The sequence below is a fragment of the Temnothorax nylanderi genome, unplaced genomic scaffold (genome assembly GCF_030848795.1).
Source record: "Temnothorax nylanderi isolate EJ_2023f unplaced genomic scaffold, tnyl_v1.0 TNYL_tig0126_pilon, whole genome shotgun sequence".
Taxonomy (NCBI): Eukaryota; Metazoa; Arthropoda; class Insecta; order Hymenoptera; family Formicidae; genus Temnothorax; species Temnothorax nylanderi.
The window spans coordinates 176,664-204,303 of NW_027249188.1; the positions used below are offsets into that span (position 1 = coordinate 176,664).

General features: G+C 36.9%; 4 protein-coding genes and 2 long non-coding RNA genes across 13 annotated transcripts; 4 read left to right on the top strand and 2 right to left on the bottom strand.

Annotated features, from left to right (window-relative positions):
* Window positions 1-217: 217 nt before the first annotated feature.
* LOC139776739 (uncharacterized) lies at window positions 218-8,876 on the top strand. Its single transcript, XM_071713638.1, has 6 exons — window positions 218-591; window positions 4,854-5,177; window positions 5,339-5,671; window positions 5,965-6,221; window positions 6,318-6,447; window positions 6,663-8,876. Exons 2-6 carry the CDS (start codon window positions 4,866-4,868, stop codon window positions 7,971-7,973), a joined length of 2,343 nt encoding a protein of 780 aa, XP_071569739.1. The 5' UTR covers window positions 218-591; window positions 4,854-4,865; the 3' UTR covers window positions 7,974-8,876.
* A 1,578-nt stretch (window positions 8,877-10,454) lies between these two features.
* On the top strand, window positions 10,455-11,254 carry LOC139776737 (uncharacterized). Its single transcript, XR_011719162.1, has 2 exons — window positions 10,455-10,652; window positions 10,942-11,254. It is a non-coding gene; the product is annotated as an uncharacterized lncRNA (long non-coding RNA).
* A 2,362-nt stretch (window positions 11,255-13,616) lies between these two features.
* Window positions 13,617-15,664, top strand: LOC139776735 (probable ATP-dependent RNA helicase DHX37). 4 transcript variants are annotated; one of them, XM_071713636.1, is made up of 5 exons: window positions 13,617-14,054; window positions 14,131-14,415; window positions 14,479-14,687; window positions 14,767-14,864; window positions 15,527-15,664. In XM_071713636.1, exons 3-5 carry the CDS (start codon window positions 14,488-14,490, stop codon window positions 15,589-15,591), a joined length of 363 nt encoding a protein of 120 aa, XP_071569737.1. In that variant the 5' UTR covers window positions 13,617-14,054; window positions 14,131-14,415; window positions 14,479-14,487; the 3' UTR covers window positions 15,592-15,664. The 4 variants fall into 4 exon arrangements, with proteins under 4 accessions (XP_071569737.1, XP_071569735.1, XP_071569734.1 ...); XM_071713634.1 differs by having other exon boundaries at window positions 13,626-14,059; window positions 15,512-15,664; XM_071713633.1 differs by having other exon boundaries at window positions 13,626-14,054; window positions 15,512-15,664.
* Window positions 14,871-15,618, bottom strand: LOC139776736 (uncharacterized). Its single transcript, XR_011719161.1, has 2 exons — window positions 15,532-15,618; window positions 14,871-15,363 (listed from the first exon to the last, which is right to left on the bottom strand). It is a non-coding gene; the product is annotated as an uncharacterized lncRNA (long non-coding RNA).
* A 2,152-nt stretch (window positions 15,665-17,816) lies between the features above and the next one.
* Window positions 17,817-19,399, top strand: Snrnp-u1-c (small ribonucleoprotein particle U1 subunit C). Its single transcript, XM_071713632.1, has one exon. The coding sequence runs from the start codon at window positions 18,007-18,009 to the stop codon at window positions 18,532-18,534; it is 528 nt and encodes a 175-aa protein (XP_071569733.1). The 5' UTR covers window positions 17,817-18,006; the 3' UTR covers window positions 18,535-19,399.
* Window positions 19,152-24,351, bottom strand: LOC139776733 (uncharacterized). Of its 5 annotated transcripts, XM_071713629.1 has the most exons (4): window positions 24,040-24,350; window positions 23,113-23,343; window positions 21,596-23,026; window positions 19,152-21,520 (listed from the first exon to the last, which is right to left on the bottom strand). In XM_071713629.1, exons 1-4 carry the CDS (start codon window positions 24,080-24,082, stop codon window positions 19,557-19,559), a joined length of 3,669 nt encoding a protein of 1,222 aa, XP_071569730.1. In that variant the 5' UTR covers window positions 24,083-24,350; the 3' UTR covers window positions 19,152-19,556. The 5 variants fall into 5 exon arrangements, with proteins under 5 accessions (XP_071569730.1, XP_071569727.1, XP_071569729.1 ...); XM_071713626.1 differs by having other exon boundaries at window positions 19,152-23,026; window positions 24,040-24,351; XM_071713628.1 differs by having other exon boundaries at window positions 19,152-22,984.
* Window positions 24,352-27,640: the final 3,289 nt, after the last annotated feature.

Consider the following 27,640-nt stretch of genomic DNA (forward strand, 5'->3'; position numbering starts at 1 on the left):
TCTTATTCTAATATGTATATTTTTGTTAAGACAGATAGTTTATCGCCTCTCCTCCGGTTCCAGCGCGCTACCAAGCAGGTGCGCTGACAATGAGAGAAGAAAAGCATCGCGCAAGCCATGCACGCTTCGACGTAAAGCGCGAGCGGTGAGTCAATGTCAGCGTCCGCGTTCAGTAATATGTGTGGTGTATGTATATATACATGCCGTTCTTAACGTCTCTCCCCGCTCATTGCCGTTGTCATCGCCGTCGTCGTCGTCAGTCCGGGTGGCGATAAAAGAGATCGGCGAACCTATACCCCGTTAGTATCCGCGTGTTCTGCGCGGTGAGTGGAACACGGTCTGATCTGATCTGCTTGGCGGCCTGGAGAGCACCACTTCCGAAGAACCAGTTTCCAAACACACATTCGCGTCCGTCAAGCAGAGAATCGCCGTCAAGCCGGAATCGCGCAATTCTACAAGGTGACTAAGTGAGACTGAACTTGACCTGTATATCAAGAGACTCCGTAGCGTCGAGAAACGATAAATCGATCGACACGATTGTACTGAACTTCGAAGACTTCACGAATACTGTTTCGTTGCGCTTCCTCTCAGGTTGGTGTTAATTGTCACTTATTCAAATTTCGATAGTCTTAAAAAAAAATTTATTAACAAGAAATATCGTAAATGAATCGATTCTTACGCTGCCTTTTTACGCCGGCACGTTTGTATGCAGGGAAAACTTTAATAGCTAATATAAAAGTGATAGTGTAGAACATCAAAGCGATATACATTGTTATTGTATATAATTGTTATTTATATATGTCTTGTGAAAAAATAAGGGCACTAAACTAATGTCCCTTCTAAAGTATAGAACCGCAACACGGTGTTAGCGTTGATAATTATATATTTGTATTAAAATAAACTACAAACATTTCGGTCTGTTACAAGACCATCTTCAGTGTACAAATACAAATTAGTCAAACAGTTAAAATAATTAAAAAATATTACGCATGGTTACAACTTTACAACACAGCGGTTTTTGCGTAATTTCTAATTTTAACTGTAACCATGCGTAATATTTCTTAATTATTTTAACTATTTTGACTAATTTGTACACTGAAAATGGTCTTGTAACAGACCGAAACGTTTGTAACTTATTTTAATACAAATACATATATAATTATACATATCAACGCTAACATCGTGTTGCGGCTCTATGCTCATTATTTTCTTAATTGATTTGTTAATCGTCTGAGCCTTTAATACTTATACTTCTAAAGTAATCTTCAATTGCTGATATAGACGTAGCAATAAAATGATATAACGGAATATTTTTATAAATTGCAATAATTAATATTGTAAGTTTTTTGTAAAGACCAACGATTTTCAATTACTGTTCTTTTTAAAACTAATTGATTTAGTCATCATTTCCTGTTTGTCAATTATAAATTTTACCATTAATTAGTAAACACATTAACTTTTTACGCAGAGATTTCGTGATTACTGAGGTAATTATTATTGTTTTTTCTATTACTGAATTTCATAATTAATACATTAATACAATTGCTGAGAAGTATTTCATTCAAGAGTGAAATATGGAGTGTTACTTCATACGATATATTATCTAGTGTAGTATCATATAAATCAGAGAAAATACGAAAAAGCAACACGTGATAAGCTATTCATGATGATCTTACTTTCACATGTGACCTTCAGGATAAAATCAAAGCCTCTCTAGAAGCAGCTTTTGGTATATGAGTGGGCGTTTTTTTCTTGAATAACATTGATAGCTTCAAGCTAAAGATTATAAATATAATATAAAATAAAAGTAGAGCAACTGAATAAAAAAAATATGTTACATATTTGATCAGAAAAGTGGCTTAGATCAGTATTATTTATATCGCAGTAGTTTCCTTTATTTTATGTTAATATATGAATGGATATTAATGATGTAATTATAAATATTCAGATTAATTATGTAATAATTATTAATGAAAAATTCTAATATTTCTATAAAACATAAATGCAAAAGAAGTTGACAGAAATTTAATTCGTGAAATAAGATGAATTTCTCACCCTTGTAATAAAAATTGAAATCAGTGTAATTTTGGTGAAATTTATTTTCACAAATTTTTTATTAAAATAAATTCAATTAGAAATTATATTACCAATTTTTTTCTTTTTGCTTGGCTCTATGATTCTTAAATTCGAATTAGTACAACGTGAAATTAATAAAGTGATCGACGATGCTCCAGAGCACGGAGATATGTCAAATGTCATCGGACAATGTATATCTTCGCATGATAGGAAATATATTTAGACGTTAACACGCACCACTGATAGATAAGTAAAAAACTGGCTCAATCGATCGTGATTGTAAAAATAATTTACGTTGTTTGACTTTAAAGCGGGAATTCCAGCTATCAGAAGCGTCACTCTGTTCGATGTAAATGAAATGCGTCAGCATAGTATCCGATAGGAAATGCATTGCACGGGACATCACATGGAAGTTGATTTTTCTTATCTTATTATACAATATATACTCAAATCTATTCTCTTCCTTTTGCTTTAAAATTTTTCTTCGAAAGATTATCTTACTTAAAACTTGTCATCGATATTTGATACTTTTAAAATTGAGTAAAATTGAATGAAAAAATCTTGGATTCTATTTGAAATTATATGAAGAATAATTAAGACTTTATTTTGTATATTTATATATTTTTCTTGATTTATAAGCTTATTTGTAATTGTTTATAACTCAAAACTCACATTTTAGTGTGACAGATATGTTTGTTAGATAAAATCGTTTTGAAACCGATGAAAATATATTCACGAGTAAGTACCTAAAGATTAGACAGTGATTTTGCGAAACTCCTTAAACAAGATATTCTGAAACTGATCATTCGAGTTTCAGATACATAGTATTCGCATCGAAGTAAGCAGAAAGGTGTTAGTATATAGTACATAATACATATGAGTTTGAAAATCATTTATTCTCTGTCGGGGAATATCCAGAAGACATCTTGAGGAAGTAGCCTCTCAAAGGATATTGAAGTATCCTGTTTATATGCGACTAAATCCTAATCTATAATGAAACGTGTCCGCCACTCCCTTGGGAATTTCCAACAGCATTATATATGATGTTTCGCGTCTCTTTCAGGTGACATGCAAGCAGGTATTGTTCGACGTGCTCAAAGACACTGTTATTCCTGGCATAAGTACGTCTGCAAGAGTTGCCTCAGTGTCAGCACAATAGAAGTATTATATATAAATTCATTCATGGTTGACATTGATTCATTACAGATTCTAGGCACAAAAGCATTTTAGTTAAATGAAATACTAAAGGAGAGTAAAATATAACTTATATTGTAAAAAAAATGAATTAAAATGTGTTAAAGAAGATTTTCTTAGATGCGAAAAAATATTTATTATTTAATTTTTTTTCATTATTTTGCATTTATTCTAAATGACACTTTTGGATTTTCTTCTTTTGGATTTCTTTTTTTTTTTATATATTGATAATATTCCACGTAGGTATAATAACTGGAGCGAATTAAATAAAGCAAGTTTTTGACAAAAATTGAATATACACAACGCAATTGATGTTACATGTCTGTAGCTGTTTCTGAGCAATTAGAAGTACTAGAGGTGATAATTCTAGAGTAAATAATTCTACGTTGAACATTGGATGAATTATTGTTGGACTATTAGCGTAATGGACACTGAATAAAATTAGATAGTAATTTTCTTGCGGTTGCACGGTAGGGATTCAAGATTATGTCTCATAAATTATACAGGATGTAATTTATCGAATTTTCTATTGGACTTTATGATGGACAAACTTGATGTTGCTCATTCTTCCTTAAAAAGAACTAATCTTTCTCTTCTGTCTCAACAAGCTTTTAATATTCAAATATTAAATATTTCATCGATTCCTAAATATATTCTACATCCAGAAAAATATTTAAAATTACGTTTAAAAAAATATTAATTATGAGAGCGTGGAAGTAAAATTAGTATCTTACTAGTCTAAATATAAATAATTAATTAAATTAAAGATATATCATATAAAATAAATTAATTAACGGAGATTCGCGCTTATCAGTCTGATTATGCATTCAATGCAAATTTCCATTTTGCGCATATTTCCTGCTTGTAGATATTTTTATCAAATTGTTTCCTGACTGTTTATCTCATTATATAGTCCTATTTATCTTCATAATTAGTCAGATGCGCCTGGCACAATTGATTACGTTATTCCGAATTAATATGTTATGTCGCTTGGAAACGTATTTTATATATACAATGGTGCAAAGCATTTTTGCATATTATTCGTACCTTGATTATTATCGGCACAAATGTATCAAATATATACTCTCGGTGATATATTAATATATCAACGTCAGTGCGAAATAGTGCGAAATGCGAAATCCATTATTGTTATCGCACCTGTAAGTGAAATTGCATGTTTCTCGGAATGATGTTCGTTTATGTATGGATACAACAAGTAATTATATGAAGCACATGTCATTAGACGTTATTATTACCTATGTTTACGAGATTCTGCTGTTCACCGTTTGCAATGAATGCGGAATCTGTATATTCATGGTCACGAACCAGTAACTGCAATCACTTTTTCGAAGAAACGAATGCCCACCTACCATAGATAGGTACCCCTATAGATGATCCCTATAAGCCAGCTGGCCACGAGATTATTGCAATCTATTTGAATCACTAAAAATGAGAGAAAGGCGGAACAGAAAGTAATAGAAAAGAGTTTAAATATCTTTAAACAAATTTCTCTGATATCATCATCAGATACATCTTACATTATTCTTCTTCAAAAATCGTAACGTAACAAATATTTTTTGCAGATACTCAAAAATATGATTCGAGCGTGGTTGTTGTTTGGTGTTCTGGCGTTGGCTAGTGGTCAGATCGTTTACCCGGATCAATACGATTTGATAACGGCTGACCAGGGTCGTGCCTCGGCACCGCTACCTGCTAATTATCCCGCGTTGCAAGCGGCCAACAATAGTCAAATCGATCAACAACTCAATGGAGGACCTGTTTCGCAGTTAGGCGCCGCGAGGCCAGCAGAAGGACAATTTTACCCTATGACCACTCGCGTACCCTCGTACTCAACAGACTTGACAGCCAGCCTGCAACCCATGCCGGAGCAAACTTGGAGCAATCATGTGAATGATTATTCTGTTATTTGCACGCGTAATCATGATGAATGATGATTATTAAACCTCTCGTATTTTTTTAAGCTTTTATTTAAAGTCTTCTAAAAATATTAATGAATCAAGAAAACGTATATATATCCACTCTGCATCATTAAAATTGTCAATTTTAGGTGAACAATATTATATCCAGAGGAATCACAAAGTTTTCTCTGGATTTGGATAGAGCGATTTACAAAACCTCAGGCACATCGGTGACACATCGGGAAAACGTGATCTTTTCTCCGCTCAGCGTATCCGTCGCCTTGTCATTAGTCCTGTTGGGTTCCGCCGGCAAGACATTCGACGAGGTTGCCCGAATACTCGGTTTAGAGACCGGTGTCGATATATCCCAACACTCGGAGATCGTTCATCAGATGTTCGGTCAGCTTCTGGCCATCATGAATTACAGGGTTGAAGGTAGCAATATGCCGCGCGTGAGTTCCGCCAGTGGTATATTCGTTCAGGTATATTTATATATATTCAATATTTTTATTATTTATGTTATATATTTTGGTGAATAATTTGCAGCCTAATGAATTATCAAGGCTAAATCCGTTATTTAAGTTTGTAACAAAGATTTTCACGAGATAACATATCGAAATAACAAAATCTTTAAGTATCACATATAATAAGTTATTGATGATGAAAGCGGATTAAACTTTAGGAATACAAATAAATTAAATATTTTTCTTTATTTCAATTTCAAATAAAGAACTTCCTTTTAATAGACTTGACGTATTTTTAATTCCTATTCTAGCAAGGATATCCGATTCGACCCGAATTTCGCGCGATCAGCGAAAATGCGTACAGTAGCGAGGTGATAAATTTAGATTTTCGAACAAAAAGCAGGGAAGCGCGAGACACAATAAACGCTTGGGTGAAACAACGAACAATGGATAAAATTAGTAGTATATTGAGCGAAAATCCGGATTCGTTGACCACCGTGATTCTTTTATCCGCGCTTTACTTCAAAGGAGAATGGAATCAACATTTCATGGCAACCGCGACACGGAGGTACGTGATTTTGCTATTTATTTCAACTGATGCATAGTGTAAAAAAACGATCCCGTTTTTATTCTCTTGGTGATTATAAAATTTTTTTCGTTGCAGGAGACCATTTTTTATCGAACCGAATGACACGGTCGAGGTAGATATGATGTATAACGGCGGTAATTTTCCCTTTTACGAGGACAAATCGTTGGGTGTTAAAATAATAGCTTTACCTTACAAAGGCTTAGAGGTAAATGTTTGAAAATATTAATTATATCGTTACTCTTTAATTTAATAGTGAGATAAAGTTAAAATTTACCTTTCAAAATTTTACAAACTTGAGCTGTTTCCTTTAATATCTCTTTATATTATTATCTACGCGTTAATAAATTTAAATGTTTTGTCTCGGCGAGAATTGTCTCTTTTAAATAATATAATTCACGAGGACTTTTTTTTAATTCCAAGACATCCATGTACGTGCTTCTGCCGAAAGCTGAAGGTGCCGCCGAATTGAAGAACTTCCAGGACCAACTGACGGCTGAGACTATTGAGTATCTAATAAGCAATACGAAAAACGAGACTTGCATCGTCGGCCTTCCCCGTATGAAACTCTCGAGCACATTGAATTTGAACGACGCGCTTCATAATCTAGGCCTATACTCATTATTCGATCCGAAGACTGCGGATTTAAGCCTCTTGTCGAACGGGTTCGGTCAAACATCACAAGCACCACAAGCAGCAATTGTGCCGGTGCCGCAAGCACAAGCTGCGCCGATTCCACAAGCACAGGCTGCGCCGATTCCGCAAGCACAGGCTGCGCCGATTCCACAAGTATTCCCTATGTCGATTCCTCAAGCATTCCCTACGTCGATTCCTCAAGCATTGCCTTCGGCGATTCCGCAAGCACAGGCTGCGCCGATTCCACAAGCATTCCCTACGTCGATTCCTCAAGCATTCCCTACGTCGATTCCTCAAGCATTGCCTTCGTCGATTCCGCAAGCATTGCCTACGTCGATTCCACAAGCATTGCCTTCATCGATTCTACAAGCGTCATCGCAAATACCACGGCAAATTCCTCCCGCTCAATTGCCAAATACCAAGACCGACGAATATTTAATTTTCTCACGGTTCGGGAATAACAATAATCAAGGCGTGGTTAACGGCGCAAAGAGGAATTACTTTACATACGACGATAAGAGACGCGGAGTCAGCGTGGAGCAGTGGGACACGGGCTTCAACATTCGCACGATAGGTAGAACGCGTCGCGACACTCGGAATGGAAAGCAACGCAACGAAACGAAGTCATCGCGTGTGGCGTACGTCATGGAGAAAGATGAGCTTGAGAAAGTCGCGCCAAAGGTTGACGATGCGAGTACGAAATACGTGAGCTTAGAGGAGAATAAGTATCGTTTCCGAAATGCCGAAAGGAATAGCAGAAGCAAACGACAGAGCCGACCCATAGACCAGAACTTCTTGAAGTTCATGCAGACTCAACAGTTACCTTTTTACGGTCTGGATAATCTGCGAAACAGCGCGAGTCTCGTGAATCCCGGCCTGTACGCTACCGAAGTGTTGCACAAAGTGGAGATGGATGTGACGGAGAAGGGGACGGAAGCCGCGGCGACGACCGCGGTGCTTTTGCGTCGAGATGGCAATCAGAAGAAGCTGCTTGCCAATCGACCTTTCATGTTTTTCATCAGGCACGATCCCACGAAGCTCATCCTCTTCTGGGGAACGGTGAATGTGCCGACTCCAAACTACGCCGTCGTCAGATGAAATGCGCTGTGAACATTCCCTACAGATATATCGGAGTTCACTTTCCTCTTATTTCTAATCATTCCTACTTATTTTTTATATATTTATATATTTGTCTCTAAATTCGAACAAATGCGACTTTTTATATACATATTTTGCACTGCTATAGAACGATTTCCGCACAGCTTATCGCGGTCACAACGAATATTGCATTGTAATATCCTAGTTTTTTAATATATATATTTTATTTTACGTTTGTAACGCGTGCGCCTTAAGCCTAGGCTATTATCGCATCGTATATCTATATTGTAAGTTAAGACGATGTCACAATCGTACGCTTTAAGTAGAAATGAACACAATGTTGCATTATTATAATAACTAACGATGACGATCGAAACGCGTATTACGCAAGGAGTATAGATAAATAAGATAATAAATGCTGATAACTTCAAATTTATAGAATTACGGATAAATCTCTGATGCAATTACGATGACGCTCTGATTAATTTAATAGAATTGATTATTATGATACGATGCGCAGATTTCAAGCTTAATCTCATTTTCGAGCCATATACAACGGTTCATCTTGCTCTTAGTAATAAAGTTCCTTCAAATTCTTGAGAATAGATATGTCAAATCGATATTATATACGAAATCCATAAAAACTGTCTATTTTTCACGATTCTATGTTATACTAATCTGAACGCTTATGAAAATAAAAACAATTGTGACTTAACTAAATAATAATAATTCTCTTTAATTTGTTATGATTGTTACAATTTAGTGGCATGCTATCAATGCGAAAAGCGCTAGGATCAGTAAATAGTGGACTTTTGCATTACTTATACATATAGATTTTAAACATCTATCGATTCGAAAATTGTAAAAATTATGAAAATAATAACGTAATTAATATCTATTAAATACGTATCACATTGCAACTATTAAATAACATAATTAATTATAGACGCAATATATTTAAACTAATTAAATTTAGATTATACGCCTCATCTAAGATCTAGACTAAAATCTAAACTGTCCACCCTTAGGCTAGATTATAATACACCTAATTGCTTGTTTCTTTATCATTATTTTATTGAACGGTCCAGTTATTGAACGGGACAGTCATATATATTCATTCAAGATCTCTCTCCAATCGGGTAAAATTGCTGCTCGAGGAGGTCAAAATAATCGTGTTGACCTATTGCCAATTGTCAACCACACCTGTAGTGCAATTCTGTAACTCGTTATGCCGTCGTTATGAGCTATAACGACAATTGCGCAGCTTTTTTACCATATAAAATATCTGCGCAACGATAGTCGATACCTCATAACGAGTTACAGAATCGCACTACTGTACCCCTATTCTGTAACTCTTAACGACAGTGTCGGTATTGTTATGTTGTCGTTGCGCAGGTATACTATATGGGAAAAAAGCTGCGCAACTGTCGTTATGAGCACATAACGACGCATAACGAGTTACAGAATCGCACTACTGACAAGTTTCAGGCGCGTTTAAATAAACCCATAACAACTCGCGCCCATTCGAAACATGTGTGCAAAACTTGTGTAATGTTCGAAATTAATTCGTTAACGATATTGTTTGTCAAGGATCGGCAGTCGTGTCCTACTGATCGTCGCGTGTGTATCGTCGCGTGTATATCGGCGCCGGTGTGAAAATAAGGGATCTCTGACCAACAGATCCCCTTCTAATAGGTGCTTTTCATTTACATCAAAACTCAGATAATTCTCACTTGTGACGTCGTTCTATCCTTTTTGGCAATTAATGAATAATAAAGACAGAATGACATCACAAGTGAGAATTATCTGAGTTTTGATATAAATGGAAAGCAACTAATATCTCGCGTTTTCTATCGCGCAATGATTAAATCCGCCGTGCGACCGTGCTGAACGATCATCGCATTAATACCACGAGATCATAATTATTTACTCTGTTCATGTGATATTCCCCTGTGTCACCTAAATTAAATCAATGGATATGACAAAAAAAAATAAGGGCCACATGGACAAAAAACATGGACCACGTGGACATGATATGAACAAACACCTAATACACAATTATAGTCCCATGTTCTATCATGGGAGTACCTGGTACCATACATTCCCACCTCCACTCCCACCTCCATGCCTACATCTATGCCCACCTCCATGGCCATTTCCATGCCCACATCTATGCTCACCTCCATGGCCATTTCCATGCTCACTTCCACCTCCCGTATACCCATTACATGCTTCCATGATGGAGGTATTCTTCCATCATGCATGCTTCCACACCTAGATTCGCAGGCAATATCGTTATGCTAAGACTCCATAGACGCGGCAACGCCGTGCGGCAGAGTGCGTTGACCAATCAACAAATTTTGATTTTGCCGGAGGCGACTTGCGGCAGCCTTCTGATTAGTCAACGCACTCTGCCGCACGGCGTTTCCGCGTCTATGGAGTCTTAGCATTAAGGTGCGATTTCACGATGACGCTCGACGCTGGATTCGAGCGTCAAAAAGCTAAACTGTGTTTAACTTTGACACTCGACGCTCATTTCAGCCAATCCAGTGGTTAGGTTATATTTCGCGTCCCTCTGAATCTATCACGTGACCAGATTTGACGCTCGAATCCAGCGTCGAGCGTCATCGTGAAATCGCACCTTTAGACCATCACTATTCTACCAACAGCCGTCGCCTAGTAAGTTGCACATTAATTATTGCATGATCAATCATTTATTGCGTTACGATTGCTCGATTTTCTTTATAGCGATCGCATTTCAATTAAACCTATGGAAAATAAATTTTTTATCTTGAAAATGGATGAAAAAAATGTTAATCACGAATTGGACTTTAAAAAGGTGCCATTTCACGTTGACGCTCGACGCTCATTTTCAGCGAGCAAAAATCTTCAAATATAATATATTTTATTTATATATATACATAAATTTATTTATATAATATAAATAAGTAAAAAATATTATTTCTAGGGTCACGTGGTTTCGTTTTGACGCTATAGCGTCAAGAAATAAAGTTGAATTTATTCAACATCCAGCGTTGACGCTGAATCGTCGTTGATCGTCTCAGTACAATAAAAAATAGGCTTCGAAATATGTATAGAAACTAAGTAGGATCTCATAACTCAGAAGAATGAAAAGAACTGTGCATCGATTTAGGTTTGATAGAATTTGAATATAATTTTGTATTGTGTAATGTCGTGTCACATAATCAATTGCGCATATATGCAGCATAAATTAAAACATCAAATGATAATATGGAACTTAGTATTACATAGTAAAAACAGAGCATGTATCACAAAACAATAGTGCATATAGTTATTAAAATAATATATCTCAAATATCTGGAAATTGAGCTTACAATATTCGCATACATTCAGCGTGAACAATGGATTAGCTTTCTCGTTTTTTAATACGAGTATAGAAGAACTAAAGGTAGGTTTAACGTATAACTTAGAAATGAATTGAAATGTATATCTGATTAGGACAGATTGTAAGTAAAACTATTCTACATATATATAATGATTGAAATAATATATCTGAATACAATGATTCACTTCATTGTTATTCTTAAAAGGAATAGAAAAGAAGCTACCATTATTCACAGGAATTAAAGTAACGCAAGCAGTAGTAACTTAATCTTAGGCTTAGAAATATAATTGTAATAATTCAGATGGTCTTATAACACTTAGTTATGTATGGAATTTGCGCTTATATAAAACAAGAACTCTCTGATGTTAATCATAAACGATAAGGTGAACAAGAAATCAGGTATCGAATTCGCAATGGAATTTAGACACTACGCATTTTTACACCTTCATAATTGCTTAGGCATGAATTATTCGATTGAAGGTTAACGCAAAAGGAAAGAAATTAACTGAATAAGAATTGTAAGCATGCTTTCAGTTCGCGCGGATTAATAATTACTAAGTTTACTTAACGCAACTAGAATTGAGTGTAGACTGTCCATGGACGATAAACAGAACATTAATTGACTCAGAGTTATGCGCATAATGAATTGAGTGTATCTCACGCACTATAAGTGCCTCGTGTTAATTGTCTCTGCAATCAAAAGGAATAGTTGGGCAGGACATTAGTTAACTGCCGAACTCGAATAGTGACTTTTATTTCTTGGTCGAAATAAACATCTCGTGATTTACCTTAGGGCTACGTTTGGATTCCCACCCGAGTGCTAAAAATCCTATAGTATATGTCACGTGCACTATAGATTTTCAGCACCCAGGTGGGGAATCGGAACGCACCCTAGACTGGTTGCTGTTGATTGTGCACAAATCCTTATGAAGGATTCGAGAATATAAATATCTCGGACTTTAGACTGGCCTCTGTCGATTGTGCATGATTCCTAATGGAATCTTCTCGAATATGAGTATTGCGTACTTTCCAACGCAATGGCAGTATCGTTGAGCTGATTCTTAACAAGAATCAGGCTACTCTAATCCTCTCCTTGAGGATGGAATCGACTTGATTGTCGATGCAGCGTAACGATACTTTTTAACGGTAAAGGAATGTTCTCGAAAGGAAGCGCATCTGCGCAGCTATATGTGCTCACTGGTCGAGCTCTCGAGTGAAAGTGAAGTTGGGGTGCGGTCGTCGCCGCGGGTACTCGAAATAAAAGCGCGCATGCGCTACGCAGAGACGCGCGATCGTCGCGATGAAACGACAAGGGCGACATTGGCGTCGAGACTATGGGAGCTTTCCAGCAAGTGACACAAGCCGACACAAACGTCGTTCTATCTTTCTTTTTTGGCAATGAGTAACAAAGACAAAACGATACCTGTGTCGACTTGTGTCGCTTGCTGGAAAGCTCCCTATATCGATAGTGTTGCTTACGAGAGGTCGATAAGAAAGTTTGCTAAGTTATTAATTTGACTCTTCTTTATTATACTCTGCTCTGTCTATCCTCTCTCTCTTTTGAGTTATATATACATGCGAAATACTTAACAAAATACGTAAAATATTAATTATTTTCAAGTAATATCTTCAAGTAATAATATTTTACGAATATATATATAAATAAAAAATATTATTTCTAAAGATTTTTGCTCACTGAAGATGAGCGTCGAGTCGATCGAGCGTCAACGTGAAAAGGCACCAGGTGCGATTTCACGATGACGCTCGACGCTGGATTCGAGCGTCAAATCTGGTCACGTGATAGATTCAGAGGGACGCGAAATATAACCTAACCACTGGATTGGCTGAATTCGAGCGTCGAGTGTCAAAGCTAAACACAGTTTAGCTTTTTGGCACTGTTTGACGCTCGAATCCAGCGTCGAGCGTCATCGTGAAATCGCACCTTAAAGAGTGCATGGTTTTATTTTTAAATTTTTCTGTGACTTTTTATCTTGATCCATTCTAGATCCGCGATTAGGATCTAGAAATAACACAAAGAGCGTGCTCTGTTCTTGTTCAACTTTCTGTAAGTAATAATAAAGATAGAACGACGCTCGAGCGTAAAGCCCCTTGCACAATGCCAGGCAACAGGCAATAGGAACAGGGAATAGAAATAAGAAATCATGTATAAATGCAGAATAAACAGTGACACAGGCAATAGACACATACTACGTTTACGCGTGCTTTACTTCTGTAGTAACTTACGATAATTCCTTCGCGTAAACAGCTCCCTAAGAGCACAGTTGACGGAAAGTCGACGGCAAGTCGACTTTTATAAGTCGACTTCTAGTCGACTTCTAAAAATGGCGGAAAGTCGACTAAAAGTCGACTTCTAAATAGTCGACTTCTAAAAATGGCGGAAAGTCGACTAAAAGTCGACTTCTAAATAGTCGACTAAAAGTCGACTTCTAAATAGTCGACTTATAAAAAGACGGAAAACAGTCAAGCGGCGCGTCATGCATCATCAATATGGCGGCGAATCTCGAGGAGGCTGGAGGACCAGATGAGTGGACCAGAGTTTACGCGAGTGCGAGGAATACGTGCCGCGAGACAGGACACGATAAGACGCCAGATAGTTCTTGCAGGTATGGCGGATCAAGTCGCGAGAAAGGTTTTGCTCGACGAGGTAAAAGAGGATCAGGATAAGGCCAAGTGGAAACATGCTTACAGGTTAGGTATGGTGTGTTATTAATTATCATCGATAATTAAGACCTATTGAATGCGACCTCTCCATTCTGTATCATCTTTCAGAACACCAGAAATGAAGGAACCTGTGTTCATGCATTCTTCGTGCGTTCTACGGAAAATCAGTCAGGAATAGGTGGTTTATAAAGAGGTGTACGAAACGAATAAGATGTACAGTGCCCGTCAATGATTCCTTTCCAGGCTTCCAGTTGGTAACGCGGGCGCGGACTGGAAAGGAATCATTGACGGGCACTGTACATGCGAGGTGTCACGGTGATAGAACCCGAATGATTGCCGAAATTCGCCCATGCTATGCCATCTTAGTGAACCATTGGTTGATCCACCGTCAAGGTATTTTTATCACAATTGTTGCTTTATAATGTTTTTCCTACTTATTTATAAAGATATTTATAGATATAATCAATGAACCGGGAAGATCATTTGCCGCGTGTCTGGTACATTCGGAAAGGCCGAATGGGCACTACCATCGGATATAGAGCATCCGTGGACGGTGTCAAGTGGTTAGCGTATTTCTTCTTGGAGGGTCAAGTGTGCCCTAAGCTGAAACGATTTGTCCCGTCGCTGCTGACGACACCTGGGAGCATCACCAAGTCATGGGCCAGGTAAATCGTTATTCTATCTCCTTTCGATTTCACGTTGATTCATCGAATAGATTACATCAATTCAATACGATTTTTTCAGGTTGATACCACGCACTCAAGCAATAGTACAAACGCTGCAGTCGCAGGGAGTCGTATCCAAACACAAACTGCTAGAAATCTGGGGTTCGGATAAAAAATGTGAGATTTTAATTTATAAAATAATATTTAGATATTATCATAGACTTCTATACAATACTAGACCGCTGACAGACATCTCGCCCGTGATGCTTGCCGCCATGTTGATTTTAGTCAAGATATGCTATACTACTATTCTATACAAGTGGTTTTATACAAGATTTCTATACAATAGTCTGGCATATACAGAATGTCCAAAAGAAAGGGTTTAATACTACAGGAGTAGTGGTTCGATTTCGGCATCCAAGTACGCTACACGTCGAAGGCATGACTTACAAACTTATTGATAACATGTACCAATATTTAACACAAAAACATTCGCCTGCTTTGTTATGTACTGTAATAACGAATGCAGATAAACGCACATCATGAGCAACTGAACACCCGATAGTGACTTATTGTTAATTCAATATGGCCGCACCCTTCACTAACACTTGCACCTTGCACTTGCATCAGCTTTTCGGCAGTGCGTCCATAGATGTTAGTGGTCTAGTATAAAAGTCTGTGGATATTATATATTTATAATAATATATATATATATATATATTATTATTATATATTTACAACATTATGATAATAATATGATATATATTTATATAGCTAATTTTGCATATTGTTTCGCGATTAACGCTGGAATGTTTTAATTTTAGTTCTGTTATTGTCAGCTTACCAGAAGTGGCTGCCGGAATCCGCGCACGCAGAAGTGGCACAGATATGGCCGCCTTTGTAATTAAGAATAAAACATTAGGATTGTAATTATACAGTTTTTTAGATAATTAAATTATTTTATATATGAAAAAAAATCGAAATGCATCAGTTTTAGCCCTCCAGCAAGGGGTCGATTGTGTATCTTGAAATAATGAGGTAAAAATTACAAAAGTGAGAAAATTCATTAGCGTATCTACGATTTTATTTATCAAAATCTAATAAAATCTGTTAACTTTTGTTATTTTTACCTCGTTTCAAGATACACAATCGACCTCCAGACGTACGCGGCGATTTATTTTATCGACTTTAAAAGTTGGCGGGAAGTCGACTTTCGTCATGACGGGAAGTCGACTTTTCATCATGACGGGAAGTCGACTTTAAGTCGGTGGTTTTTGCGACATTCGCCGACTTCAAGTCGACTTTCGTCCTTAAAAATGTCGACTTCTCTGCCAAGTCAGTTTCGGTAGAAGTCGACTTCAAGTCGACTTAAAGTCGACTTTTTGCTCTTAGGGAAGATCTGATTATGAATACCGGCCATATACTACGTTTACGCGAGCGTTACTTCTGTAGTAACTTACGATAATTCCTTCGCGTAAACGGGATTTTCCTTCGCGTAAACGGGATTTTGTAGTAACTTACGATAATTTAGGCTACGGTCAACGTGACGCTACAAATGCTTTGGAGCGTTCTTTTTCTCCTTCTTTCTTCATTGAAAGAAAAGAGAAGAGAAATGCTTCGAAGCATTTGTAGCGTCACGTTGACGGTAGCCTTAAGGCCGTGGCACATAGAAAAACTTAAGCAGTAAAACTCAAGCAGTAAACAAATCAGCCAATCACAGTCAAAAACTTAAGGCACGGCCCTAAGCGGTAACGAATCTATAAGCGGAAAGCACACACTTCTGCACAACGCATAAAGGCCCGGGCACATAGAAAAACTTAAACAGTAAAACGTTAACAGTAAGCAAATCAACCAATCACAATCAAGAACTTAAGACATAATGTAAGCAGTAGCGAATCAAAACCGTTGATTTCCTCACTGCTTACGTCTTACTGCTTAAGTTTTTCTATGTGCCCGAGCTCTAATGCGTAAGCATAAGAAAATTGATTGGTCCATACACATGTGCATAAGACCAATCAATTTTCTTATGCTTACGTATTATGCGTTTTGCAAAAGTCTGTGTTTCCCGCTATACCGTTGATTTCTTACTGCTTAAGTTTTTCTATGTGCCAAGGCCCTTACTCCGCGTAAACGAGTGAATTATCGTAAGTTACTATAGAAGTAAGAGCCACCGCACAAGACTCTCCGTATGGTCACGTAGCGTAACGTAACGTGAGCCAACGCACAAGAAACATATTGGTTACGGCCGTTATGGCGTTATACGTTTCTTGTGCGTTGATCTACGTTACGTTACAATGCGAGAGCTTATGCGGAGGCTCTTACCGATACGTTTCTTGTGCGTTGACTCACGTTACGTTACGCTACGTGACCATACTAGAGTCTTGTGCGGTGGCTCTAACGCTCGCGTAAACGTAGTAATAGTCAGACCTTATATTTAAGACCGTCTTAAGTACAATCTTAAGATATTGTAAACCATCACAGAGCCGTATTAGCATCTTAAGACATTACTTAAGACGGTCTTGAAATAAGATCCGGTTATGAATACCGGCCTTAAATACCGCTTTAAAGTCGTTTTTAAGAATGACATCGAGATGCTATGTCATATTTCATTAAGCCCGGTGTCCACGATGCAAGAACTGTGTCCAAGTTTCGGTTTAAGCCAATCAACTTGCAGCTCTTACAGAAAAGTAGCAGTTTTATTGGCTTAAACCGAAACTTGGACACAGTTCTTGCATCGTGGACACCGGGCTTTAGATGGATGAGAATATCAGGATTTATGAGTATCCAGCATAAAGTCGCCATATTGATTTACATAAGATGCTTATTGGCCTACTTGTGGCTCATCCGACTACGGTCATCCGTCTACACTGCACGATTTTAAGTTGTTTTAAGGCTGATTTATAGAGGCCGTAACCGTTAATTTAAGCCGTAATCTTTAAGAAATTGACCAATCACAGTCGATTGTTCTTCTCACATTCAACTGTGATTGGTCAATTTCTTAAAGATTACGGCTTAAATCAACGGTTACGGCCTCTATAAATCAGCCTTTAGGTTGGTAAGATTGAAAGCTAACTTCAGTATGATCACAGTATATATATGTGGTATGATTGTTACCCGTCTACACTACACACTCTACACCTACACTACTGATGAGTCACAAGGCTGCTGTCGATACATAACCATATATTGCACATAACCTAGAAGTTTCTAGTTATTGTTGGCTAGTCTTTCTCTCTCAGCAATTGCAATTTAAATCGAGAAAAATTCGGAAGGTTGAATTGATTTAGCAGCTCAGCGCAATTTATCGATAGGCGCATCGATGCCGAAATACTATTGCGACTACTGTGACACTTATTTAACACATGACTCGCCGAGCGTACGGAAGACCCATTGCCAGGGTCGTAAGCACAAGGATAACGTAAAGTATTTCTACCAGAAATGGATGGAGGAACAGGCCCAGCATTTGATCGACGCGACGACGGCCGCTTTCAAGGCCGGTAAGATTGCCTCCAACCCTTTTGCGGCCAACAAGGGCGCGGCGATACCACCGCCGCCGAACCTCGGCTCCAACCTTGGCTCAAGATCCGGAGTACCGCCACAGGGACCTCCGGGAATGATGCCACCGCCGGGTATGCATCCAGCTGGTCCGATGGGGCCAGGAGGTCCGATGATGATGGGACCGCACGGACCGATGCCACCTCCTATGATGGGCATGAGACCACCTATGATGGGACCGATGGGGCCGATGGGTCCTATGATGGGCCCTATAGGTCCTATGGGACACATGAGACCACCGATGAACGGACCGCCGCCTCCGATGGTCGGCCCACCGCCAATGAAGAAATAACAATCAGACTAAGGACATTTATCTCTTGTGTGTCATGTTGGATTCGATTGAAACAAAACCGAACTTTGGTTGTGAACGTGATTACTAGAGTGATGTTACACATACACTAAATTGCATACATTATTTAAGAATTCTGTACAAACCGTAACACTAACTACAATTTGGAACTTTCTATAACATTTGTTGTTTATAACATTGATTTGTATCTAAATGATTCATGAATTTTTTTCAAATGTAACTAACAATTTTCATATAGTATACATCTTTATATCACTCATTTAGCGCATTAAATTATAACAATAATAATTTAAAAAGTAGAAGTACCAAGTAAAATATGCAATTTGAACAGTCTGAAATTTTAAATTGTCAAATTTTATATTGCCAAGATAGCTATATAAATACAATAGTAAAATGTTTAATAATAAGCGTGTTAAAACATTAGAACATTCAACTCTAATTATTTTGACATATATAATTTTTAAAACCAAGATAAAATCTTCATTCATTAATTATTATTAATATTAATTATTTAAGATGTGACAAAAATGCTACAAAATAAATATTTTAAGGTATACTTTTCATTGTTATGCTAATGAATATAATAAAGTAAGCATAAATTGGCAGAATTCTTTAATAATTTGTCCAAAAATATAGCATTACAAAAAAAATAATTGACTTATTTTATTGTAGCATGTAACATAAAACAAATAATATTTCAAAATATTGTTTTACAATCATCGAGAATGATTCACATAGCAAGGAGTATAATATATATGGTTAAATTTTGTGTGTACTTGTAAAATATTTTACAAGTTTTGCCATAATATATATTCTGTCCTCTATCAAATATATTATATATTTGTCAGGTCGTTTGATATCGTTCAACACAAACATTTTTCCATATGCAATTAAAATGTACAGAATATCTTCCCAAACCATTTCGTACATTATACGGATGCATGTCAGATGGTGATATCATCGTATTACTGAACGAGCGTGTAATTAATTTTTAGAAACTACTTTTACAAATTTTTGCAATATACATTTACCTCTTTTTGATATTTCTCCTCTATCAGAACCAATTTAGACAACGTCTTGATATGCTTGGGCCTAATTGTCTGATTCCTAATCCGTCTTTGCATTTCGTCTGCTGCATTCATCATATGTGGTACTTTAAAAGCACGAGCCTTTCTTATAAGGCCTACCGCTGTAGCTATACTATTCTCTATGTTTGTTTTAATTTTTAATTCTTTTAATCTCTTTTTGTGTTTTTTCGTCAAACATGGTATGTGTACCATGTTATTCACATTTATGTTCCGTTTATTTTCGAATAGATTAGGTTCGATGTTTACTTCGCTTGTTGATAATTGACTTTCGTTTTTTTCATAATCTTTAAGCGACACGGGCTCGATATTTAAGGGCATAATAATCTTAGAATCCTGCGTAGGAGAATATATTGTTATCTCATCGCAATTGCGATCCGTTGTTTTGCTCGCCTCAAGCGTAATATTGTTCATATTTTGTCCCTCCACTAACATTTCGTTATTCTGTTGATTAATTGCGGAATAATTTTCGAAGTTGATGTTCTGTGGGACGTAAGATGCCGTGGATGAGGAATATACATTGTACACAACGTTTCCTTGGTCACGTACCGTTATCTCCTGCTGCATCTGCTGTGAATTTTTCTTATTCTTCTTCTTTTCCTCCAACTTAATGCGACGTAACATCTTCTGTACGCTCTGCGATGTGTGAGGTACAAATAGCTGATTGTAAAGCAGAATAAGTCTAAGATGAGTGGAAGTGTCAAGTCTTTCGCCCATCAGATGTCGATCCGATTCGAATTTCCTCATCATACGTTGAAACATACGTACTAAACTATTTGATTTAGATTCCGCCGTATTGGCAATCATCAGAAGCCTGGTTTGCAATCGCCACAACTTTTTTCGCGACTGATTATATATTTTCATATTCTTTTCGTGTTGTACCAACTTAATTTTCTCATTGTTTATACAACTATAAATCCATCGCGGATCATTCATTCCTCCTATATGTTCAGCATAACATGTGAAACGCATTTTCTCGAGTTGCGGCATTCTTGAATTCAGGAAGTTAAACATCTTTATAGGATTTATAGGTGGAGTAGTCACGTCTATCCCATAATCTTTCTCATCATCTCGGAGGTTAAGCCAATACCTCAACAAATCATACAACTCCTCTATATATTCTTTCATTCCTAGTAAGTGTAATTGTAGAGTCCGACGGTTGGTAAAGCCTATCTTCACTTCAAACTCTATTGGTTTCTCAAGCAATGTGTTAAGAAAAACCGGAGCAACCTTGCGGTTTATTAAACTCTTTAACATAGGTTTTCTGTTACAAAAATACATACTAAGATTTTTCAAAATCATCCGCGCGTCCTGGTGATTTCTGTTGCGAAAATGACCATAGGAATATATAATGTCAATAAATTTTACGTTATTTACTTTGGTTTGTCTGAACTTCGTTCTTATGGGCCAAATATTAATTACCGCGGGGGAAGAATTTTCTTCCATTTGTGAAATGTCCACAGCTTCTTTTGGTAGAATATAAAAATTAATACGTGATGATAACGTGTCTCTATTGGCAGAAGGTTCCACGTCTTCGGTCCTTGCATGTTGTATATTAGTAGAATTTGGTGGAATCAATGTTTTGCTTCCTGTCGCGCCAGACGGCAAGAAATCAGTTTCGGGATTAGATCCAGAGGAACTTGGCGCGCATGGGACATATGTGGGCCCGTCTGTATAATTTGTGACGACAGCTGGAGTAGGAAAGTTCTCAGACCATCGATATTCTCTGCATGTGGATGATTCATGACCGCGCTTGGCACAATTACAGCAATACAACAATCTCGATGGCTTCATCGCGTTACCCGGATCCTGCGGTGCACTATTCATGTCGATCGTCTGATGGTATCGTCGCCAAAGATCAGGACATTGCTCTTGTTCATGTCCTACCGAATTACACATAGTACAGTATAGAACGCGACAATATTCACACGTGTTACGAAATGTGTTCTGCTGCTTACCACATGTCAGGCACATCTTCTGCGGGCATCGAAACTCCATGTGGCCCTTCATACCGCACATGTAGCAACACGATATTCTACGTGGTGATAAACAATCATAGCGCTGGTGACCCTCCTGATGGCAATTAGTGCATTTGACGTTCCAAAATCTACGTCTGCTAGAGGGACACGGCATTAAGTCTTCATCCAGGATCGCCCACATTCGTGGATCTTTCGACATCCCTTGCTGTAACTTTCCAACGTCAAAATTCTCTTGGCCATGACTCGAGTTGTAGTAATGTCTCATCTCCTCCGACATTGACTCGTTACACGTTGCGTTCTTTTTTTTTCCACCATTGTTATCTTGCGGCATAACGTCTTCGTTATTCTGCTGTATCGTGCACTGTCGCTTTTGTTTAGGATGGCTGTCAACCTCGTTATTGCATTGTCTCTTCCCGTCTATTGCTGGATTACATGACTCCAGTTCCAAGTCACGCAATCCATAGTTTGTATTGTCTTGATCTGTATGCCTAACATTGTATACATTACTTTTGTCAATATTTTGTTGCATCCTTATTTGTGATTTTTTTCCTGATATTACAGACATTTCTTGTTGAAGATTAGCATTATTTTCGTTATTTCCTTTCAACTTATTCTGCGGTGATTTTTTCTTGCAGTTTTGATTTTTATCCTCAATCGATTTACTTCCTTGATTTGCCACGGTACTTTTGGACAACTGCTTAATTTCACTTACACTTTTAGCGCCTCTCTGAATTGCTGTACAATTCAAAACAATATCTTCTGTAACTTCTTGCACACAAGTTGATGTTTGGATACTTTTATTGGGATTTATTGTATTGGTATTCTTACTTTTGAAAGATGTATTCTGACGACCACTTAATATTTCTATGACTTCTAATTCATGATTTGAAGTACTTCTTGAATTTGTTTTTGTCGAAGCAATGTTCTTCCATTTTTTCAAAATCAAATCTATCCCTGAACTTGTATTGGTTTCTTCATCAGAATCTTGCAAATCTATGAGCGGCGGTTCCGGTTTTGGTGGAATAGGTACTTCACATATGGATTCTTCAGAGTCGGAATTGTCTTCATCTTTATCGGTTTGTTTGGCTAAAAGCCTCTGTTTCTTCACACATTTCGAAACAACATTGTACTTTGAATATGCTGTATCATTATGGTCTTTCTCAGAGCTTTCTTGATGTTCATTTTTCGCATATTTGGAAGAGTTATAGTTTTTAGAAGAATTTTCTTTGTTTTCCTTTCCTTGTGTAACTGGAAGATCTTCTGGGCTTCCATTGTCACATCCATGTGCCGAAGGATTCATCTCTCTACCAGCCAATGTATTGACTTGAGTAAATTCTGTCCGATCTGTAGAGGGCATCGTCTGAGAATCTGCTGAATATCGTATATACGTATTATTGCAAATCAATTGTTCTGCAATTCAATGGAATTCTTTTTTAAAGTATTCTAATCATAACATTCTATTAATATTTTCGACTTCTTAGTTTTACTAGCTTTACCTCCAGCGGTTTTAGATGCCAAAGGTTGCTCTTCAGATTCGTGTTGCAGCCTGTCTGATTTAACATTCGTCTCAGTGGTCATGCTATCAAGTTGAATCATCCTTGGAGCATCTGTGATTCTTGAATCACCTTCAATGTCCGAATCAGTTTGAATCGAGAAATCATAGTAGATTCCTTCATACAATCGAGCCTGCAACTCGCTATCATCAAAGTTGTCGGTTTTGTAAAAATCTATAACATACAACTGTCATAATTAATACTCACTTCGTTATCATAAAAATCATAATATATTTTTGGTAATTGACTGAGATAATTGCTGGTTTCAAAGAATGGTAATTATGAAGAAGAAGAGGTTTCTCACCAATTTGGCTGAAACTTTACAATTTTATGTATTTTGATGCGTAAAACATGAATCTATAAATTAAAATTGTCGCTCTCAATTAGGAAAAAAGTTATTAAGTACTAAAGTTGACAGTTGGGTGGTTAAGATGTCTGTCATTTATTATACTTTGTATTTATAGACTTTCCAATATGCCAATTATTTTCTGCTTTAAAAAAAGCATGATAACTCTATTTCTATTATCTTTTTTAACCATTTAATTCAATATATTGTGGCATATTCAGTACAACAAAACTGCAACTTTCCATATTTTCCAAAGAAAATAATAATTTATGTTTTTTGTTAAAGCAGAAAATAGTTGGAACAACTCTTCTAGTCTATAAATACAAAGTATAATAAATGACAGACATCCTAACCACGAAATTATCAATTTTGTACTTAATAACTTTTTTCCTAATTGAGAGCGACAATTTTAACTTATAGATTCATGTTTTACGCACCAAAATACACAAAATTGTGAAGTTTTAGCCAAATTGGTGAGAAAGCCCCTCTCCTTCATAATTAAAAAAGAATCGTTGGTTATTCACCTTCGAACGAATTGTTCTTCCTCTCAGTGATGCCGTCTGACATGACTCCTGAATATTTCTTAGATAAATCTCGGAAGTAATTGAAAAAATTTTGATTGTAACCGACTAATACGCTATTGAAATATAACAATGAATTTTATGGCAAGCATAAAAACGGTACTCGACATTTCTGCAAGAACTGTGCACCGTTGGTGCACCGTGCACGTGCTAGATCCATTAAAAAACCCGATTACTTCTTTTTCTTCGTAATTGAGGTACCAAGGCGATTATTCTCCTCAAATTCGACTGTGATTGGCCTTACGACTACGTTTTTCTCTGCCTTATGCTGGGTCTACAATGCGAGTCGCAAAGTCGTGAGCTGCAAGAATTGACCAATCACAGTCGAATTTGAGGAGAATAATAGACTGTGATTGGTCAATTCTTGCGACTCACGACTTTGCGACTTACATTATTATAGATCCAGCATTACTGCTTAAGTTTTATGCGGGGTCTACAATGCGAGTCGCAAGCAGTCGCAAGTCGGGAGTCGCAAGAAATTGACCAATCACAGTCGATTATTCTCCTCAAATTCGAATGTGATTGGTCAATTTCCTACGATCCACGACCCACGACTCGCATTGTAGACTCAGCATTACTGCTTAAGTTTTTCTATGTGCCCTGGGGGTCTACGTATCTTTTCACGAGGTGAAAATGCGAAAAGTGAGCCGATTTACTAGATTTCGACCAATGAAATCGTAGATACTCTAGTAAACTCTCTCACTTTTCGCATTTTTACCTCGTAAAAAGTTAACAGATTTACTAGATTTCGACCAATGAAATCGTAGATACTCTAGTAAATTCTCTCACTTTTCGCATTTTTACCTCGGGGACCCATAAGCTCTCAGCCAGCGACCTCTACAGCAATGAAACTTACAATACATGAAAAAAATCTGCTTAATTTGCTCCATAATATGCATTTTTCATAATTTGCTCCATTTTACTTTTTTTTTATAAATGAATGATAAAGTTAATAACAATTTCAATGTAAACGTTAATATAAGCGAAAATCATTAGAATTTGTAGATTTGCAAGGTACAGAAAAATTGCTCCCTTTTCGTTTGAATTTGCTCCACTTTTACAAACTAATTATTTACAGTATTTATTAAGAAAAACGTAAATAATTGCTTTATGCAGTTTGGAGGTTATCAAGAAATTGTGCGCATGCGCAGTATTTAGCGCCTGCGCAACAGAAATCGAGCGCGCCATTTTTTGAATTATTCATTTTTCTTTAATTTGCTTTATACAGTTTGAGATATCAAAATTATCAATCCATTAGACTTTGTACATTCTCAAGGCACAGACAAATTGCTCCATTCTTGTTTCAATTTGCTCCACCTTTGAAAACTAATTATCTACAGTATTTATTAAGAAAAAAATTAAAAATTATCGTTTTATGCATTTTGCGGGATATCAATCATTAGAATTGTACATTCTCAAGGCATAGACAATTTGCTCCATTCTTGTTTCAATTTGCTCCACCTTTAAAAACTAATTATCTACAGCTATTGTAGATACGGACTTAGACTTTAGGTTTGTTCGCGTCGCATACTCCAATATACACCAGAGAGCACTTGGATCACGTGTAAAAGGTTGTGATTGGAGCAGATGAGTTTTTGGAGTGCGTTGGTGTGAGTAGGAGCATGGTGGGGCATGTGACGCGAACAAACCTTTTTACATCTTAATTGAGATAGGACTATTCTTCTGGATCTACAAATTTAATCCAATCAGCCCAAAGCGCTTACTAAGCGCTGACTTTTGCTGAACGCAGCCAATACTTTTGCGCATGGGCACAATTTCTTGATATTCCGCAAAATGCATAAAGCAATAATTTTTATTTATTTCTTAATAAATACTGTAGATAATTAGTTTTTAAAGGTGGAGCAAATTGAAACAAGAATGGAGCAAATTGTCTGTGCCTTGAGAATGTACAAATTCTAATGATTGATATCCCGCAAACTGTATAAAGCAAATTAAAGAAAAATGAATAATTTAAAAAATGGCGCGCTCGATTTCTGTTGCGCAGGCGCTAAATACTGCGCATGCGCACAAGTTCTTGATAACCTCCAAACTGCATAAAGCAATTATTTACGTTTTTCTTAATAAATACTGTAGATAATTAGTTTGTAAAGGTGGAGCAAATTCAAACGAAAAGGGAGCAATTTTTCTCTACCTTGCGAATCTACAAATTCTAATGATTTTCGCTTATATTAACGTTTACATTGTTATTAACTTTATCATTTATTTATAGAAAAAAGTAAAATGGAGCAAAATATGAAAAATGTATATTATGAAGGAGCAAATTAAGCAGATTTTTTTCATGTATCGTAAGTTTCATTACTGTAGAGGTCGCTGGCTGGGCCCTTACGTGCAATGGCCTTAAGGGGATCCTGCAGTGACAAGCGAACTTCCTCAATGTCGATAATGTCAACCTTTCTAATTTTGTTTTCCCTATATCTGTCTTTGTCTAACGAAATGACATCTGTCCTTTTTTCGATTGCTCGCCATCTTTCGCAAGATCCGGCAACTACTGTTGCTGCTCTTCTTGTCATTCTGCATCCGTATTTGCAGTACTAAAATAAAATTCACATTTTTCTTTTATTGTACGCATTGAATCTTACTTCTACTTGCACGATATTATTCCTACATGTTTTCCTAAGGATAGGAGACAAACATTATGTATGTATAAACTGCAGAATTTTTGTTTTAACCAAATATTGTCGTCAGGTGACAGCTGTATGTGCCCAAATAAGTAACATTTTTAATTTTTTGGTGTTTTTTATATAAAATCGCGTTTGCTAGCCTAGATTTTTGTGCGTACTTTAATTCTGTAAAAGATTTTTGCAATTCTATAAAGCCAATTAAAAGATTTATGTGAAAACGATAATGTCGGTAAATCATACGGCTGCAGGATCCCCAAGGGGATGCTGGAGCCGCAGGCGAACTCGATCAGCGTCGATAAAGAAGTGCTCACCGACTATATCTGTCCTTGTATAGACAAGGATATAGACAAGGATAGCACCTAACCTTGCATCTTCCACTGGTCTAAGTAATATCTTTTTTTTTAGGCTTCAAATCTTACTTCTAATTGCACGATATTATTCCTGACAGTTTTTTGTAGAGGGCTGCATCACTATTTTCTATAGAAAAACTGCAGAATTTTTGTATAAAGCAAATATTGTCGTCAAGTGAAGACAATATTTATAAAAATAAAATTTTTTTTTAGTTTATCAAAAAATCATGTACAGCCCTCTACATTTTTGTGCGTACTTTAATCGTGTAAAAGGATTTTCCATTCTGTTCAGCCAATTCGAGACGCTATATTGGGATAAAAGTAGATAAGGAAATCTGTACTTCCGTAATTTTTTCTTGTTTTCTATATAAAATCGGAGTTCCCCTGAATCATTAATGTATGTACTGCAATTCTGGAGAAGGATTTTTAATTCTGTCAAATATTAACGACGCTACGTGCCGACAACAAAATGCCGGTAATACAGACGGCTCCAGCATCCCCTTAAGGGGATTCGACATGTCGGCCGGCCGGAATTACGGATTCGTAATAACA